We start from the raw sequence: 18,461 nt of genomic DNA, 5'->3' as shown, positions 1-18,461 counted from the left end.
GACCGGTTCTGAAACGAGGTATAGAATAACGACAGTGAACTTGACACTGGCCGGCGCCAGCCCGTGACGTCATCAGCAGGTGCCTATAAAAGCAGGTGCCTGAGAGCACAACACCATCTTTTTGTCTTCAGCAGTCCTCCGTTCTAGCGAGTGAGTATGGCGATGCCTAGAGAAGCGAAGCGCTATAGGAAGTGCGCGGATCCGTGTCAGAGAAATCTGACACCTGATGACGCGCACGACCTTTGTGTTTGGTGTTTAGGGGAAGAGCACGCGCGCTCCGTCCTTGAGGGGATGGAGTGCGTCCACTGTGAGGGTTTCCCCATGAGGAAACTCCGTTCTCGTCTGGCCCTTTTCTCGAGGGAATCGGGCCGTCCATCTGCCCCTCGTGGCTCTGGCCCCGCGGCAGCTGAGGCTGCTCGGCGGCTGAGGTCCTGGGGATCCCAGGTGGAACTGGCTGACGAGTTTGAGAGAGGAGTTAGTCTCTCGCGCCCGTCAGCCGGAGAGGAGGACGCGCTGCTAGCGGAAGATGTGTTATCACTTACATCTTCCGACCCTGCAGCGAGTGCTCTGTTGGCTTCAAGCCAGGGCGAGCAGGAGGCTGAGATGGAGCAAGATGATATTTCTGAATCCATACAGCCTCCTTGCCCCGCATATGAGGAGCTGATGTCTGTCATGGACCGCGCGGCTGCCCGTTTGGATCTGCAGTGGAAGCCCGCGAGGGAAGAAGCCGCTCTCGGCAGGCTAGACGAGCGGTTTCTTCCGGGCCATGACAAGCCAGCTCCCGTGAGCCTCCCATTCCTTCCCGATCTCCATAATGAGCTCGAGAAGGCATGGGACAAACCCTTTTCCGCCCGCATTTACCGACATCAGCATGTGAACTATGCTGATGTCGAGGGAATGCGGGGACGCGGATATGCGTCGATGCCCCCCATTGAGCAGACATTCGCCAACTATCTCTCAGGGGGAGGGACATCGACGCTGAAGGCTCCGACCCTGCCATCCAAGCCGCTCTGCGAAACATCACGGCTGAATGGCAGGGCATATGCGGCAGCGGGTCAGGCCGGTGCTGCTCTGCACACTGTAGCGGTGTTGCAGGCATACCAGGCCGACCTGCTGAGGGATTTGGACCGTGGTCTGGGGCTTTCCCCGGAGGAAGTGGCCGAGCTGCGCCGCACCACAGACCTCTCTCTGCGGGCCACTAAGCAGACAGCGACCGCGGTGGGCAGGTCCATGTCAGCCATGGTGGCCACGGAGAGACATCTGTGGGTGAACCTGGCGGACATCGGGGAGAAAGAAAAGAGATTTCTCCTCGATGTCCCGGTTTCGCCCTCTGAGTTGTTCGGCACATCCGTCGAGGCGGTGGTCGAGAAATTCAGAGAGGCGAAGGCGCGCTCGGCGGCGTTTAGATCTTGCATTCCTCGCCGGTCCACATCCACGCCCCCACCTGAACACCGGGGAATACCGGGCCCGTCCTGGTCCAGGGATGACCGGAGACGAGGCCAGGTCGCCAGTGTGGCCACTCGGGGCCCTCCCCCCGGGAGGAGTCGGTCCCAGAAACGGCGCGATGCGCGGCGGAGGAGAGGAGATCTGAGGGAGAAGCTCCAGCGCCGCCATGGCGGCTGGCCTGGGGCGGGCACCTAGAAACTCTTCTCCGGTTCCCCTCGCATTCGTCTGGCCACCTGCACTTTCTTCCCCCCCGTAAAGACTCTGGGGCTGGGCCAATGATGAGATCTCAATCTGATGGCCCGGCAGGTGAACTATAAAGACACTTAAATAAATAAAAGAATGTTCTTTACGTATGTGTGTGTTTCCTTTTTTCTACCAGCCCCGCTTGGGTGATTTCTAATGCTGCAGTATTCGAGCCCCTCTAAAAAGCGGGCTCTGCTGCCACCAAGCGTCCGAGTGTAGTCAGGTCTCCCCTCGTTCCAAAAAAAGAGAGAACAGGGTTAAGAGACCTCCACTCAGGGAAAACCCCTCTTGGGTTAAAGCGTTGTCAGGTTTTATATAGAAACCTCCGCTAAAAAGTGAGCTGGGTACAGACATACACATACGAGAATATATATTAAAAAAAAAAAAAAAAAAACCCTCTTGAGCGTTGTCAAGCTGCTTCAAGCAAAAAAAAAAAAAAAAAAAAAAAAAATTCGCTTTGCTGAAGCCTCCGCTCACTCAAACCCTGCTAAGAGTAATACTCTTTTTGCATGAGTGTGGTCAGATACCTTCCCTGTGTATTTTCATATACACATATGTGAGATCTCCACTCCCAGGAGTTTGTGTGCTAGGGTGAATAGAGCGTCGTCAAGGCTCCCTCTCTGAGAGAGATGTTTTCTGAAAGCCTCCGCTCTCAATAAAAAAAAAAAAAAAAAAAAGCCCCGCTTGAAGTGAAACTATAATACTTCTTAGCGCTGAATGTAGCCAGGTCATTTTCAGACCTCCATTCAGGAGAGCTTTTTTTTTTCTGGGTCGAGTGTTGCTAGGCTCCCTCTATATGAGGTGTTGAGCCTCCACTTCCCGGAAATACAGGCCGGGAAAACACAAGGTTAAGGCAGCTTGTGGACTCTTTCCGTGGATCTGTCACTACAAGCGTTGAGTGTAAAACGAAGTAGGCCTCCCTTCCATGAGAGGGCGTGTATTCCAAGGCCTCCACTCGATAGAGCTTCCTCAGTTGAGCGGCGTCAGGGTTATTTATGAAGCTTGTAAACCAGTTAAACCTTCCTCACTGAAAGCTCCGCTTCCGGGTTCTGCTATCACCCGGGTTAATACAAGCTAAATGATAGCACAGTGTAATAGGTCTCCCTCTGTCACAGCCAACAGTACTGAGACCTTCACTCTCACAGTTATAGCAGCTGGCAGGCCCATGAGTGCCTCGCTGACTATTTTTTGGGGGAGTGCAGTCCTCCACTCACCAAAAACTAGTGTTGTAGGCTTCTCTCCTTGGAGATGTAGTCTCGGAGCCTCCACTACACAGAGCTAGATGATAAATGAGAATTTTTTCATTATTGGCTCTGACTGTGAGTATCTGCCTTTTCTTGAGCGTCGAGTGTAGTCAGGCCTCCCCTCGCCTAGAGCGTTTTCCTGAGGCCTCCACTCTGAAGAGTTTCCCTAGGGAGAGCGTCGTAGGCCTCCTCTCGCTTAAGAGAGTCTTTCTGCTGAAGCCTCCCCTCTCCAGAAGCTCCGCTTTCAGGCTCCGCTATCGCCTAGAGACTGCAAATCTGGTGATCCTCGCTATGCTCAGGACACCTACTCAAAACCACATGTGTGGTGTTTGCTCACGCGAAGTCTTTGGGCATTCTCTAAAATCCACGTGTGTGGTAAGTGCACTGTTCAGGCACTTCACTAAAACCCATACTTATGGTAAGGTCCCTCCCGTAAAGGCAGGTTCCTTTCTCCCATGGACCACGCAGGGTTCCTCCGTGTCCATTCTCTGAGCTGGTTTTTTCTCAAAAACCTTTTAGTTTTCCAGCTCCAATCCAGATAGCGCTGCTAGCAGGATTGAGTGTCGGGCCTCTTCAGGCCTCACTCTCCAGAAGAGCTCCAAAATGAAGGTATTTCTGTCGCACAGGCTAGTCAGCCCCACGGATGACCTTCAGGCTGGAGTGTAGCTAGGTCATGAGACCTCCACTCTCAGAGCTCTTCCTTGCTAAGCACGGAGGTGTGTTAAGGTTCCCTCTTTAGAAAGCCTCCACTCTCCAGACTCCACTCAGGCAGTACTGTCGTTTAGGCTGTTCAGCTTCGATGAACGCCTGCAGTGTTGAAGTGTAGTAGGTCATGGGACCTCCACTCTTAGAGTCCTTCTGCTGCTCGCAGAATATTGCTCCGGGCGTGAGTGTAGCCAGGTCTCCCCTCACTGAAGGGCTAGTGAGACCTCCACTCCTAAGAGCTGGTGGACTGAACGTTGTCAGGTTTCCTCTCTTTTTAGAGAGCCTTCTGTGAAGCCTCCGTTCTCCAGAGGCTCCGCCCCCAGTACTTCTAGGCGTGAGTGTAGCCAGGTCTCCCCTCACGGCAGGGTTATTTGAGACCTCCACTCCTAAGAGCTAGTGGATGGAATGTTGTCAGGTTTCCTCTCTTTCAGAGAGTCTTTTATGAAGCCTCCATTCTCCAGAAGCTCCGCTTTCAGTACTTTCAAGCGTGAGTGTAGCCAGGTCTCTCCTCACTGGAGGGTTATTTGAGACCTCCACTCCTAAGAGCTAGTGGATTGAATGTTGTCAGGCTTCCTCTCTTTTAGAGAGTCTTTTATGAAGCCTCCATTCTCCAGAAGCTCCGCTTCCCCCATCTATACCTGTAGCACTGAATGTTGTCAGGTCCCTAGAGCAGGCGTTCGCCCTGCCGAGACCTCCATTCCCTAAACTCCGCCCCTTATGGTCAGGGCGTTTATGAGCTCCTTCACTTAGGGAGCTAAGTGTAGTAGGCTTCCTCTAGGCCTCCACGCTTGAGAGTTGTGTGCACAGGTAGCCGGGCTAGCCGTGGCAGGTCACTGGGCCCCAGCGACTCTCGCTGATGCAGGGGTGATTTCCTTCTTGACTCCTCATTCAGTCAGTTTGATCACCTTTCCCTCGGCATGGCGGTGTTGGTATAAGCGTTCCCAAAGTGTCCTGAACCAGGACGCAGCGTAGAGTTCCCTCCGGAAGGGAACGTCTCGGGTTACGTATGTAACCTTAGTTCCCTGAGGACAGGGAACGAGACGCTGCGTCTCAGGGCCATGCCTCGGGCCCTGCACAGACCTCCGTCCGACAAAAAGATGGTGTTGTGCTCTCAGGCACCTGCTTTTATAGGCACCTGCTGATGACGTCACGGGCTGGCGCCGGCCAGTGTCAAGTTCACTGTCGTTATTCTATACCTCGTTTCAGAACCGGTCACGCTGAAGGCGGTTCCCAAAGTGTCCTGAACCAGGACGCAGCGTCTCGTTCCCTGTCCTCAGGGAACTAAGGTTACATACGTAACCCGAGACGATTTTGGTGTTAAATAATTTTAAAGATGTATTGTGTCATGGACTCTGCATGGGACTTGCAGAGTAGCAGATATCCTGATGTTGATGTCTCAGTTAGAAGAGGTTTAATTAAAGATGCTGTAAGTGATTTTTAATGGAATGACACTCAGAAAATGTCCCTATTACAGTATCTGATAAATCTAAATTAGGTGTCCTGAAATATCACACTGTCTGTGGCAGCCCTGACTCGTTAAACTAAAAAATGTGAAAGCGTACAGTTTTTAGATAATATTTACATTAAAATTTTGAGGTGCATAAAAAGGCAGTCGACAATTGTTGAATTGTCATGCAAGAATTATATTAACTTCTGTTGTGCTTGATAATGTTGCAGATTACTGTACACCATATCAGTTGAAGGTTATAGCCTAAATTTTTTTAGCAGGATTATCCATCATATTTATATTATTTTATTTATATACTTTACAGTAAGGTTCATTAGTTAACATTAGTTAACTACATTAGTTATCATGAACTAAGAATGAACAATACTTCTACAGCATTTATTATTCTTAGTTAATTTCTACATTTACTAATGCAGTATTAAATTCACAAGTTGCTTTTAACATTAGTTAATGCACTGTAAACTAACATTAAGCAACAATGAATGACTGTTTTTTTATTACCTAACATGATGAATGATGATTAATAAATGTTGTAATAAATGTATTGTTCATTGTTTGTTCATGTTAGTTAAAATATTAACAAATGTTAACAAATGACACCTTATTGTAATTTTATTTTTGTATATATACAGTCAAGCCTGCAATTATTCATACCCCTGGCAAATTCTGACTTAAAGTTACTTTTATTCAACCAGCTTTTATTTTGACTGGAAATGCCCCTCTCCTCTCCCAAAAGATAATAAGACAATGTACAAGAGAAATCATTACTAACATAAATATTACTCATCTTTTATTTACATTTACATTTACATTGTGTATATATATATATATATATATATATATATATATATATATATATATATATGGATACATTAAATCACTCCATCATAATCAGTAATGATGTAGTAAAACTGCTATAGCAAGAAGAATAAGGTGGATAGTGAGTAATAACTTTCAGAAGGCTGAATATTCTATATATGTGACCAGTGTTTTCTTTTTTTGTGTCTTTACAGGTCTCCTTGGCTAGTGTATGTGCACGTGTGAGTGAGTGGGTGAGTTTATTTATACATGTGAGTGTGACCACGTATTGTCCTCAACATGGCCTCGGTGAGTGTGACCTTGGAGAATCAACTGCACAGTGCACAGAAAAACCTGCTGTTCCTGCAACAAGACCATGCCAACACATTGAAAGGCCTTCATGCCGAGATCCGCCGCCTACAACAGCACTGCACAGGTACACACACAAACACACACACATGCCAATACCCTGAGTATCATGTAGTGACTGCCACTTACAGCAAAACTGCACCAGCAAGCATCCATAAACACATACATTATTCATTCATAAACTGTTTACCGTAAATGAAGCTCTATAATCATTAAAAATGTAGTGTCTCATTTATACAATAGCTCAAATTCTCCTTATAATTACTTGTTTATGTGAAATATTTTTGCAAAGCAATGAAGATAAATTATAATCCAGTTTTATTAGTTTGTCTAGTATTATATTTTATTTTGTTTTACTTCTGGATTTTTGCCACCTTTTATTCGGCCGAAAATTAGGATCGACAGGGGAGGATGGGATTTGGATGCGACTCGAGCCGGATTTGAACTCTTCCACACAAGTGCCCTCATTAAATGTGCCAAATCCTGTGCATTACATGACAGGCACCTCTGCTATTAGTTTATTGATGTTGACATCTAGAGGTCATTTGTGGTGGTATCATTTTAAACATCTAGACCAAAAACGAACACAAATCTCTGGCACTTTCTCAAAGATATACAGCATGTACGGCTTATACAGTCCTATCACAAGGCCATTTCTCCATGCTAATAGAGGAAAATAGTGCCACAGGGATTATTGTTCAGGATTGTGAGAATACAGTTAATCTCTTTCTCGACGGTTCAATCCTCATCTAATGCTGCTTTACTCCATGGTCATTAAAAAAAAAAAAATACTATTATGCCCCTTTTTACAAAATGTAATATAAGTCTCAGGTGTCCCCAGAATGTGCCTGAGTTTCAGCTCAAAATACCCCACAGATACTTTATTATATGTGACCCTGAACCACAAAACCTTAAATAGCCGTATATTTAATGCAATAGCTAAAAATACATTGCATGGGTCCGAATTATCGATTTTCTTTAATGGCAAAATCATTAGGATATTAAGTAAAGATTATGCTCCACGAAGATATTTTGTAAATTTCCTACCGTAAATATGTCAAAACAAAATTTTTGATTAGTAATATGCATTGCTAAGAACTTTAAAGGTGATTTAATCAGTATTTCTATTTTTTTTTTGCACCCTCATATTCCAGATTTTCAAATTGTTGTATCTCGCCCAAATATCGTATTCTAACAAACTATACATTAATGGAAAGCTTTTTTATTCCGCTTTCATATAATGTTAAATCTCATTTTTAAGAAATTGACCCTTATAACTGGTTTTGTGGTCTAGGGTCACATATCATTTTGAAAATGCCTATTTTGAGTGGAAGCAGAAACACGCCGTTTGTCTCTTTAAATGCAAATGAGCTGCTGCTCCCCGCCCCCTTTTCCAGAACAGGACTGTGCCTTTAAAGCTCGTACATCAGATACTCTCTGATTATCATGTTTATCATGCTAAAATCATGCCTTTTAAAGCCATATCAGTTTAAGCTTATGTGGGCACAAATCCAAAACACGTGCGCAGAAAGTGGCTGTCACACAGTATGTTGGTACTAAACTAAGATCTCTTTCATTTCTTATTGCGCTTAAATGATCAAATACACCCAAGTTTATGTTACAAACACACATGCGTTACAAAAACAGTTGATTATGTCTGTGAAGGTAAACAGTTAGGAAATAAAATTGCGTTTATATTAGGTCTCTGTGGCAGCAGTGTAATATGCAGTTAACAGATCAATAAATCCACTGCTCTCTTGTCTCCTCTGAGGCTGGGACTCTAAATATTGTTCGGTGCTTGTCTGTGCAGCCAATGACAGAACAGTTTGCATGCTTTGCTTGAACTTTTGCTATGGCGTTAGAACTTGTACACCACTGTTGCTTGAGAAAACAAAATGACGGCGCCATGGGTGGAAACGTGCAGATTAAGGGGCGGTAATATTATAAAATATCCCAAAAATGAAAATTCTCATTAATTACTCACCCTCATGTTCCAAACTGTAAGACCTTTGTTCGTCTTCAGAACACAAATTAAGATATTTTTGATGAAATTAAAGAGCTTTATAACCCTCGATAGACAGCAAGGGTCCTTCCACGTTCAGGGCCCAGAAAGGTACCAAGAACATTGACAAATTATTCCATGTGACATCAATGGTTCAATTGTAATTTTATAAAGCTACGAGAATACTTTTCTGTGCGAAAAAAAAAACTGTCTATAGAGGGTCAGAGAGCTTTTGGATTTCATCAAAAATATCTAACTTTGTGTTCTGAAGATGAACGAAGGTCTTACGGGTTTGGAACGACATACGAAGAGTAATAAATGACAGAATTTTTATTTTTGGGTGAACTAACCCTTTAATATTGTTTGTATAGTCTCCCATGTTCTCCTATCCTCGGTTGACTCTCTCTTGTGTTACTGTTTCTATGTTTTTGCTCTCACTCTCTTGATCTCCTCCTGTTTCAGGTGATGTCTTGTGTCATGTGATCTTCAACTGTTGTCATTTAAGGTAGTGTGAGGCTCTGTGCTGCCAGCCTAACATTTGATCTCTCTCTCTCTCACACTCCTCCTTTTGTCGTCCTGTCCACTCCCTCTGTCCTCTCTTTTGTTTCACAGACCTGACATATGAGCTGACAATGCGGAGCTCTGATCCAGGCGGTAAGATTTCTCACGCACGCTTTATATGTGGCTGCATTCACACTCGCATAGGGTCAGAACAAAATACTTATGCAAGGGGGCTGTGTGTCTGTCAGGTGTTGCTAGGATGCTGTCAAAGTGCTTGTGACTGCTAAAAGTAATCTGGTAGACGTGCAGACAGATGGACATGCAACCAGCAGGAGGAAGACCAAATGGAAACATGCAGAAATGCTGTTCATATTTATTTTGTCTGACGGTCTTTTTTATTTATCTGCCGCTGTGTTGCTCTCTCTTTGCAGCAGGTTGTAAATAAGACTTTTTTGTTTGCCTCAAAGAAAGAGAACTGTGTCTGTCTACGCACATATACCACCACGGTCGTGCCTTGTAACCTGGCAACCAGCGACCCACCCAAGTGCACACACACACAGACACTTACAGACCCCCTGCTGCCCACAGGGACTGCCATTTCCCTCTCTCTCTCTTTTTATTTCACTCTGTTTAATATATGTTGGCCTTTTCAGTCTCCACACAAACACACAATGCACTGATAAAACATTTAGGCATCTGAATGCTCAATGAAGTTCCCACAGACATCCAGTTTCCAGGCAAAACACTGAAGGCTTTGAGACTTCCAGAGTTCTTTACATGATAAAGACCAGCTAATTGTACATTATCCTGTTTATTACACAAGTAAATACATGAAATATTGATGTTATCTCACTTGCTAAGAAAAATAGCAAAAGAGTCAAAAAATGTTAAAGTAATAGTTCACCCAAAAATGTTCACCCTCATGTTGTTCCAAACTCGTAAGACCTTTGTTCATCCTCAGGACACAAATAAAGATATTTTTGATTAAATTCAAGAGCTTTCTGACCTTGCATAGACAGCAACACAACTGACACGTTCATGGCCTAGAAAGATGTAAGGACATTGTTAAACTAGTCCATGTGACAGCAATGGTTCAACCATAATTTTATGAAGCTACGAGAATACATTTTGTGTGCAAAGAAAACAAAAATAACGACTGTATTTATAAAATTTCAGCTGAACCACTGATGTCACATGGACTATTTTAACAATGTCCTTACTAACATTTTTGGGCCTCGAATGTGTGAAATTGCTGTCTATGCAGGGTCAGAAAGCTCTCAGATTTCATCAAAAATATCTTCTTTTGTGTCCTGAAAATAAACAAAGGTCTTATGGGTTTGGAACAACATGAGGGTGAGTAATTAATGACAGAATTTTCATTTTTAGGTGAACTATTACTTTAACAAGGAGAAGTGCACTTCCAGAACAAAAATTTACAGATAATTTGCTCACCCCGTTGTTATCCAAGATGTTCATGTCTTTCTTTCTTCAGTCGATAAGAAATTATGTTTCTTGAGGAAAACGTTTCAAGATTTATCTCCATATAGTGGACTTCAATGGTGCCCCCAAGTTTGAACTTCCAAAACGCTGTTTAAATTCAGCTACAAAAGGGCTCTAAATGATCCCAGCCGAGGAAGAAGCATCTTATCTAGCGAAACGATCTGTCATTTTCGAAACAAATTGACAATTTATATACTTTTATTAACCTCAAATGTTTGTCTTGTCTAGGTCTGCGTAAGCAGTTTTTTTTTCCCCGGTTCAAGACAGTTAGGGTTTGTTGAAAAACTGCCATCTCGTTTTCTTCCCCAACTTCAAAATCATCCTACATTGCTGCAGAAGTGCCGACCCAGTGTGTGGGTCGCAAAGAAAAGTGAATACGCAAAGAAAATCGAACGCCCTTTATAAAACAGCGATGTGGGATGATTTTTAAGTTGAAGAAGAAGACTAAATGGGAGTTTTTCAACATACCCTAACTGTATTGAGCCAGATTACACAGACTACGCATGCGCGTCACAGAGAGAAGACAAAACAAGCATTTGAGGTTAAATAGTATATAAATTAGGGATGCACAATATGAATTTTTTTACCAATACCGATAGCCGATAATTAAGTCCTTCTTGTGGCCGATGCCGATACCGATAACCAATACGTTCATATTTTTATATGATAGTTTTGTGCACCCAGGAGAATACAAAATCTAAGATAAACTAGTGAAATGTATATTATATATCTGGGTCTAACAATCATAGAAAACATCAGTCCTGACTCTTCAAAAATGTTTTTATTTTTTGTGTAAGGCACCACAATTCTAAATAAATAAAATGCTTTGACATTTGTCAACCTGGAAAAAAATGAAAAGTGCATCATGGAGTAAAGTCAGATGTCCAAATGTCTGTTAAAGCTTACATGTAGTCCATTCTTCTTGATCATATTATGAATGTGTGCAGCAACCAAATCACACAAGGCGGGGAATAAAACATCAGAATCGAGATAAAAACATCTCAACTTTTCAGAATGCCGCAAGCCCAACGCAGGTAATGTGACATGAACTAACCTATCAGCTTCACCCTTTCCCTTAATAACATTGAAAGCACTGCCAAGGTGGAGAAACAGCTTATCATAGCTGTACAGGAATAAACATTTTTAAATAAATTTAAAAACAGAGCTACTGCAAGCGATTTTTAATGCTGACAATCCATTTATCCTTTGCTGAAACTTCCGCATCTTTATGGAGAGCGCAGGTCATGGTTGCTTAGCAACGGCAGACGCAATGGCAGAGCAGGCTACAGAGCGGTTTAGAACGAAAGAGAAAGCGGCGCCTAGCGTTTTCCACGCGTTTTTAGGCGCGACATGTGAACGGCCCCTAAAACAGATTCACCGCAATGACGACCTCTGAAGTGAGATATAAGATTTGCTGTGTTAAAACTTGACGGCTTTTTACCTCCTCTCGGAATCCTTGCTAAACATGTGTTGCAAATAGCAATAGAATTGTCCTCCTCTGCCTCCGTGAAAAACTTCCAGACCGGCGAAGACGATGATGACGACACAGATGATGACGTATTAAACGCGACACAGTCCGAGAGTCACTGCGGTTTACAGCTGCAGTCACTTGCACTAGGAGAGCAGATGAATCTCAGATAAACCAGACTGATTGATTTACCAGCAAGAGTACTTTATCGGATCGGATTTCATTAATTTATCGGAGCAATAAAAATGACGTAATTTTTACCCATATCGGTCGATAATTTATCTGTGCGATAAATATCGTGCATCCCTAATATAAATTGTCAATTTGTTTAGAAAATGACCCATCGTTTCACTAGATCAGGGGTTTTCAAAGTCTAAGACAGTGGGCCTCCCTTCTGACACAACTTACCCATTGGCCCCAACACATATATAAACACACAGAAAATGTCAGACTGTTAACTCACTTTTATCATTATTTGTGTTAACATGAAAAGTGCAATTATTCACAGAGTAATAACAATAAAAACTTCATTTTGGGAGACTATTCTGAGAGGCGATATTAAGTGAATCTGAACCATAACAATAAAATCTGAACTTTAACAAAAAAGGTTTTCAGACTTTATTAACCAAAAAAGATACAGAAGTTTGTCGTGTTTGTCGTGTAGGGCTGCACAGTTCAGACAAATGTTGTTTTTAATCAATATAATTCTGATTATTTTTGTTACTAAACATTAAATTACTAAACATTAAAACTAAACAGTATTTACTGTTAATTATTATTTATTTGACAGACAACTGCAGCATGGCCTGTTAACATGCAGGATGCCTAACTATAAATGTTCAGAAAGGTATAAGGATTTATTCCAAAATAAGTTATGATTAAAAATCTTTGACAAAAAATAAAAATAAAAATAAATAAATCATATGCATTCACTGAGGGAGTGCAAAAAAAAACCACTCCTCTACACTGGAGGAAAAAAACTTAGAGAAAAGTATTATTATTCCTATTTTTACCCAAAATAAGGTGTTAATATTCATGTAATATAATGTTTCATTCATACAAGAAATCACTAATATGGACAAAGGTATACACTTAACTCCAATAGAGACGTTTGTAAAAAATAGTTGTTAAAAAAAATGGTTATCTCTGTTCTTCAAGCCATATCGGATATTTTTATATGAATAAACTATAGATGCAATGCCATGCTAATTAATAGCCTTTATCAATTTATAAAACATGTAATTAAAATGTTCTCAATAGACAACGGGTTTGTAAACAGACTCAGAACAACGCAAAATCCATGCACGCGTCTTACTGAGGTAAATTTAAACGTAGCATGCAGAGCTGTCTGCACTATATAGCTCTTCAATTCTAAACATGTACCTTTCTGCACAGCGCCGTTTCAAGTCGAGCGCACTTAAAAATCCAATTGACATTCTCGCGACCGCCGGATTCGTCTGTTGGACGAGCCGTCACTGGACATATAGCTGCATTGGCGGGCTTGCCATACAGAAGTGAATTCACAGCTACAGCCTTCTGGGTGGAAATGTTTTTCTTATTTTTGACCTATTCTTTTTTTTTTTTTTTAGCTTTGTTTAATTAAAAACTAAATAAAATAAATATATATATATATAATATTTAAACTCAATAAGTATATTTTTAATATATAATATTTTCCCCCTGCGCCTCCCCTGACACGCTCAGGCGCCCCCCTGGGGAGGCGCGCCCCACACTTTGAAAACCCCTGCACTAGATATTACCCTTTTTCCTCGGCTGGGATCGTTTAGAGCCATTTGAAGCTGCATTTAAACTGCATTTTGGAAGTTTGAACTTGGGGGCCCCATTGAAGTCTAATAAAAAGGAAGACATGATCATTATTATCTGTAAATTTTTGTGAACTTTTCCTTTAATTTGTGTTCTGAAGGTGAACGAAGTATTATGAGTTCGGAACGACATGAAGGTGAGCAATTAATGACAGAATTTTCATTTTTGGGAGAACTGTCCCTTTAAATAGAAAAATAGACCACTATAACATAAAGAAAACACCTGGACAAACACTGCAACTCTATCACAATATTTATTTTTATATCATTATGATGATTAATCTGCATATTAGATTTCTGCAGTTGACTAATCAGAATCAAGCATTCCATAGAGCTGTGTAGTATTATAGTATAATGAATGAGTTTCACATTTGTTTAGTGTCTGTACGGTTGGACAGACTGTTGTTTGTGTTCGCGTATGTGGCGGATGTGAGCCAGATTCGTGTCTAGCACAGGAAATGAGATTATGGATGACTACGCTAATGCATCATCTGCAACCTGCTGACTACATCCCCACACTCATGCTCCTAACAATAGCCATGATATTTCAGACCAACACCACTGCCATACATCAATGTGGAATGACGTTCAGAAATGACTTTGCATATGAGGATCACATATGTGACCCTGGACCACAAAACCAGTCATAAGGGTAACTTTTATGAATACATCAACTGAGAGTTTATAAGCTTTCCATTGATGTATGGTTTGTTAGGATCAGACAATATTTAGCTGAGATACAACTATTTGAAAATGTAGAATCTGAGGGTGCAAAAAAATCTAAATACTGAAAAAAATCGCTTTTAAAGTTGTCCAAATGAAGTTCTTAGCGATGCATATTACTAATCAAAAATTAAGTTTTGATATATGTAGGAAATGTAAAAATATCTTCATGGAACATGATCTTTACTTAATATCCTAACGATTATAAAAGAAAAATCTATAGTTTTGACCCATACAATGAATGTTTGGCTATTGCTGCAAATATACCAATGCTACTTATAACTGGTTTTGTGGTCCAGGGTCATATATTACTCTCAATTCAGACATCAAACATCACTCTTAATCCTGCCTTCACATAATAAAAGAGATTATTTCAGTTTCAACCTAAACCCAGCACTTTCTTTCGACTGGAGTAACAGCAGATGGTTCATTCTCATTAAACTACATGCCTGTAACAGATAACTACACCACCGATCGCTGATTAGAGCGACATCTGTTGTCTCTCTACCGTGACACATGTGATATTAGCATTGTGAAGAATGAAGCACACTTATCGCAGTTTCACATGTAAGCACTCTCTCATACTGAAGCTGTCGCTTTGAACTGTGATTGGAGTGTGTTTCGCCGATGTATTATGGCTGTCCAACTGGGTTTGTGTGTGAATTTGATGGTGACCTCATTATCTGGTGTGGCTATTGCTAAGTGGTAATGAAGCAGTCAGGGAAAGTGAGAGAGAGTGTGAATCAGTCTCCAACATGAGCTCATTCTGCATGTCTAAATTAATAACTATTAGAGAGATCACACAGACCCTCATTTATTCAGGTGAACTGTACCGAATGACTTTAATGTGAGAATCTGACATTAAATGCACAATACAAAAAATGTAATTTTATTTTATTTTATTTGTTAAAGGGATAGTTCACCCAGAAAAAAAAAATACCCCATGATTTACACACCCTCAAGCCATTCTAGTTGTATATGACTTTATTCTTTCAGATGAATACCATCAGAGTTATACTGAAAAATGTCCTGGCTTTTCCAAGCTTTATAATGGCAGTGAATGGGTGTTGAGATTTTGAAGTCTAATAAAGTACATCCATGTATCATTAAAAGTACTCCACACAGCTCCAGGCTGTTAATAAAAGCCTTCTAAAGTGAATTGATGCGTTTGTGTAAGAAAAATATTCATATTTTAAACTTTATAAACCATAATTTCTAGCTTCCACTTACTGTCGTACACAAGTTCATGAGAGAGTGGCGTTCCAGTGGATGATGTAGTGAGAGAACCAAGTTCTGCATACAAAAAAATCTACTTCTACTTTTAATTTGTGACCATTTTGTTGTCACTGCATTCACCTAATGAAAATTACTTCATGATTTACTCACCCTCAAGCCATCCCAGGTGTGTTGGACTTTCTTTTTACAGATGAATACAATTGGAGTTAAAAAATGTCCTTATTTTCCAAGCTTTATAATGGCTGTGAATGGGTGTTGAGATTTTGAAATCTAATAAAGTGCATCCATCCATCATAAAAAGTACTCCACATGGCTCCAAGGGGGTTAATAAAGGCCTTCTGAAGTGAATCGACACATTTGTGTAAGAAAAATATCCATATTTAAAACTTTATAAATCAAAATCTCTAGTTCAGCTGTCGTGTACACGTTCATGAGAAAGCGTAAACTCTGATGAGAATATCCTAGTCTTGTGAGAACCAAGTTTTGTTTACAGCAAAGGAAAACCAGTCTCCTCTTGGCTTATAGTGAAATCCGTCATTTTTCTTTACTTATCCTCCTTTTTTTTTTCTAATTCATGACCAGTGCACTTCTGCATTTCTCACCATGGTCGCCTATGTCCTACGTCATCTGCTGGTACGCCACTCTTTCATGAACCGCGTACAACAGTTAGCATAAGCTAGAGATTAGGGTTTAAATGTTTTTAAATGGTTGTTTTATGGTTTTAAATAAAGTTGTAAATATGGATATTTTTCTTACACAAACACATCGATTCACTTCAGAAGGCCTTTATTAACCCCCTGGAGCCATGTATTACTTTTTATGATGGATAGATGCACTTTTTTGGGCTTCAAAATCTCAACAGCCATTATAAAGCTTGGAAAAGCCAGGACATATTTTAAACTCAAAATTGCATTCGCCTGAAAGAAAAAAGTAATATAAACCTAGGGTGACTTAAGGGTGAGTAAATGATGGGTTAATTTTCATTAGTGGGCGAACTGTCGCTTTAACCCCAATTAGCTATAATTTTCTGAAATTTTTTTAGTTAAATTAGTTGAATCTTTGAATTTTTCTGATTTTTTTTTTTTTTGATTTTTTATATTATTTGATTGCTTTGGCAATTATGAATGTTTACTTTTTGTCATGCCAGTGAAGCATGATAAATTTAAACTGAGAGAAAGCAAGAAAGTAAGTGAGAGAGAGAGACACATCTTCCCTTGCGTGCCATTGTTTAGGCTGTTGCAAAGCTGAAGGTCAATAAAGAGGGACATTGCTATTCCCCAACCTTCACATCCATTAGCAGTGTAAAGGGAGATAGGATCTCTGTCTCTGTGTGTCTGCCCTTCTATCCCCTCCTCTTGAGCATGTGAAGTCTCTCTCTGAGGTGCCCTGTCTCAGCCCCACCCTATTTGGCTGCTAAATGCATGTCTTGGGCATTTATAAGATGGAGATAACCCATGTACAATGCAGTGATTTTCAATGAGAGGCTTCAGAATTATCTGTGCAATTACAATGTGTTTATCCAGCTAAATTTAAGTAGAAATCAATAATATCTATGCTGAGCTAGGCTAAATGAGCTATTCCCATAATACAACAAATGCTGTTTGTCAAAAGCTTTACATCAGATCATAAAGGAGGAGGAGAGTGTTCCTGTATAGGGAAAGGGTTTGATGTTTCATAGCCATTAGTTCTGCAGGGGTAATTGGTTTATTGATATATGATTCATAGTTCAATGCTGCCCTCTACAGGCTAGTGTTTCAGTCAGTTTGCAGAATGTCTTTATATAAACATATTTCAGACATTGTATTTACCAATAAAATCTAGTGAACTACTTCTATTCCTAGATAGGCATCTGCCTTGTATCTTCTAAAGAAGCATAATTATTATCACAGAATCACAAGTGATCAATTCAAAAACACTTTGCATAGGCATTAACTAATGTGCCACACAAATAGCACTGGAGACTAGAGACTCAGCAATTGATTTGAAATCAAGTTTCGCATTATCATGTTACTAAGCAAGCAAAGCCATACTCTAATAAGCATTAGCACATCAAATAGACTTTTTTAAAATTACATTAAAGTAATTAGTGTCAATACTTTTCAACAGTAAATGTTTATTTTTAATCTTTCCTGCATTCTCGACATTTTGATTTTTTTTTCTTTTCACTGAGCTCATTGCAAAGCATTCTAGGATCGCCTTCAGTGAAGGCCTTAGGAGGCACTATATTTAAAGGGATAGTTCACCCCAAAATAAAAATTCTATCATTAATTCCTCACCCTGTTGTCATTCCAAACTCTTAAGACCTTTGTTCGTCTTTGGAACACAAATAATTTTTATTTGGATTGAATCCGAGAGTTTTCTGACCCTGCACAGACAGCAACGCAGCAACCACGTTCAAGGCCCAGAACGGTAGTAAGGACATTAAAACAGTTCTTCTTTTATTCCCAGATATTGACTTTTTTAAAATGTTTTATGAGACTTGCAGCAAATGTATGCTAGCTTATGTCCCGCCGGATAGATCAATAAGCTAAAAGTAAACCATCTAACCTCCTAACCACACAAAAGATTTGTTCTGAATGAAATCGTCTCTCCCTAACATTTTTTTTGTGTTATTATTAGTTGAAGAAAATGTCAATAGATTTGTGTCATTCAAAACAAGTTTTTGCTTTGTTATTGTCTTGTTTTCGTCAGTGAATAAATGTTGATGACGAAAATTATGATGAAACACTGTATGGAAGAGAAAAAAATTGTTGAATAAAGTCAGTATTTTTTTTCTTTGCACATAATAATTATTCAAGTAGCTTCATAAACTTCATAGACTTTTTTATCGATTTCCCTACTACTTTTCTGGGCCTTGAGTGTGGTAGTTGCATTGCTGTCTATGCAGGGTCAGAAAGCTCTTGGATTTTATTAAAAATATCTTCATTTGTGTTCT

At 40.7% G+C, this 18,461-nt stretch overlaps 1 protein-coding gene across 1 annotated transcript in view; it reads left to right on the top strand.

Annotated features, from left to right (window-relative positions):
* Nucleotides 1-18,461, top strand: part of ccdc92 (coiled-coil domain containing 92) — a 36,133-nt gene that overhangs the window by 15,656 nt on the left and 2,016 nt on the right. The window contains exons 2-3 of the mRNA XM_073819672.1: nucleotides 6,120-6,340; nucleotides 8,888-8,929. Coding sequence (XP_073675773.1) covers nucleotides 6,205-6,340; nucleotides 8,888-8,929 — 178 coding nt within the window. The 5' untranslated portion in view covers nucleotides 6,120-6,204. The remainder of the gene's footprint in view (nucleotides 1-6,119; nucleotides 6,341-8,887; nucleotides 8,930-18,461) is intronic.

Source organism: Garra rufa, chromosome 15 (genome assembly GCF_049309525.1).
Source record: "Garra rufa chromosome 15, GarRuf1.0, whole genome shotgun sequence".
In the NCBI taxonomy this organism is placed as follows: Eukaryota; Metazoa; Chordata; class Actinopteri; order Cypriniformes; family Cyprinidae; genus Garra; species Garra rufa.
Note: the sequence above shows the minus strand (reverse complement) of the source record. Positions and strands in the feature narration are given on the sequence as shown.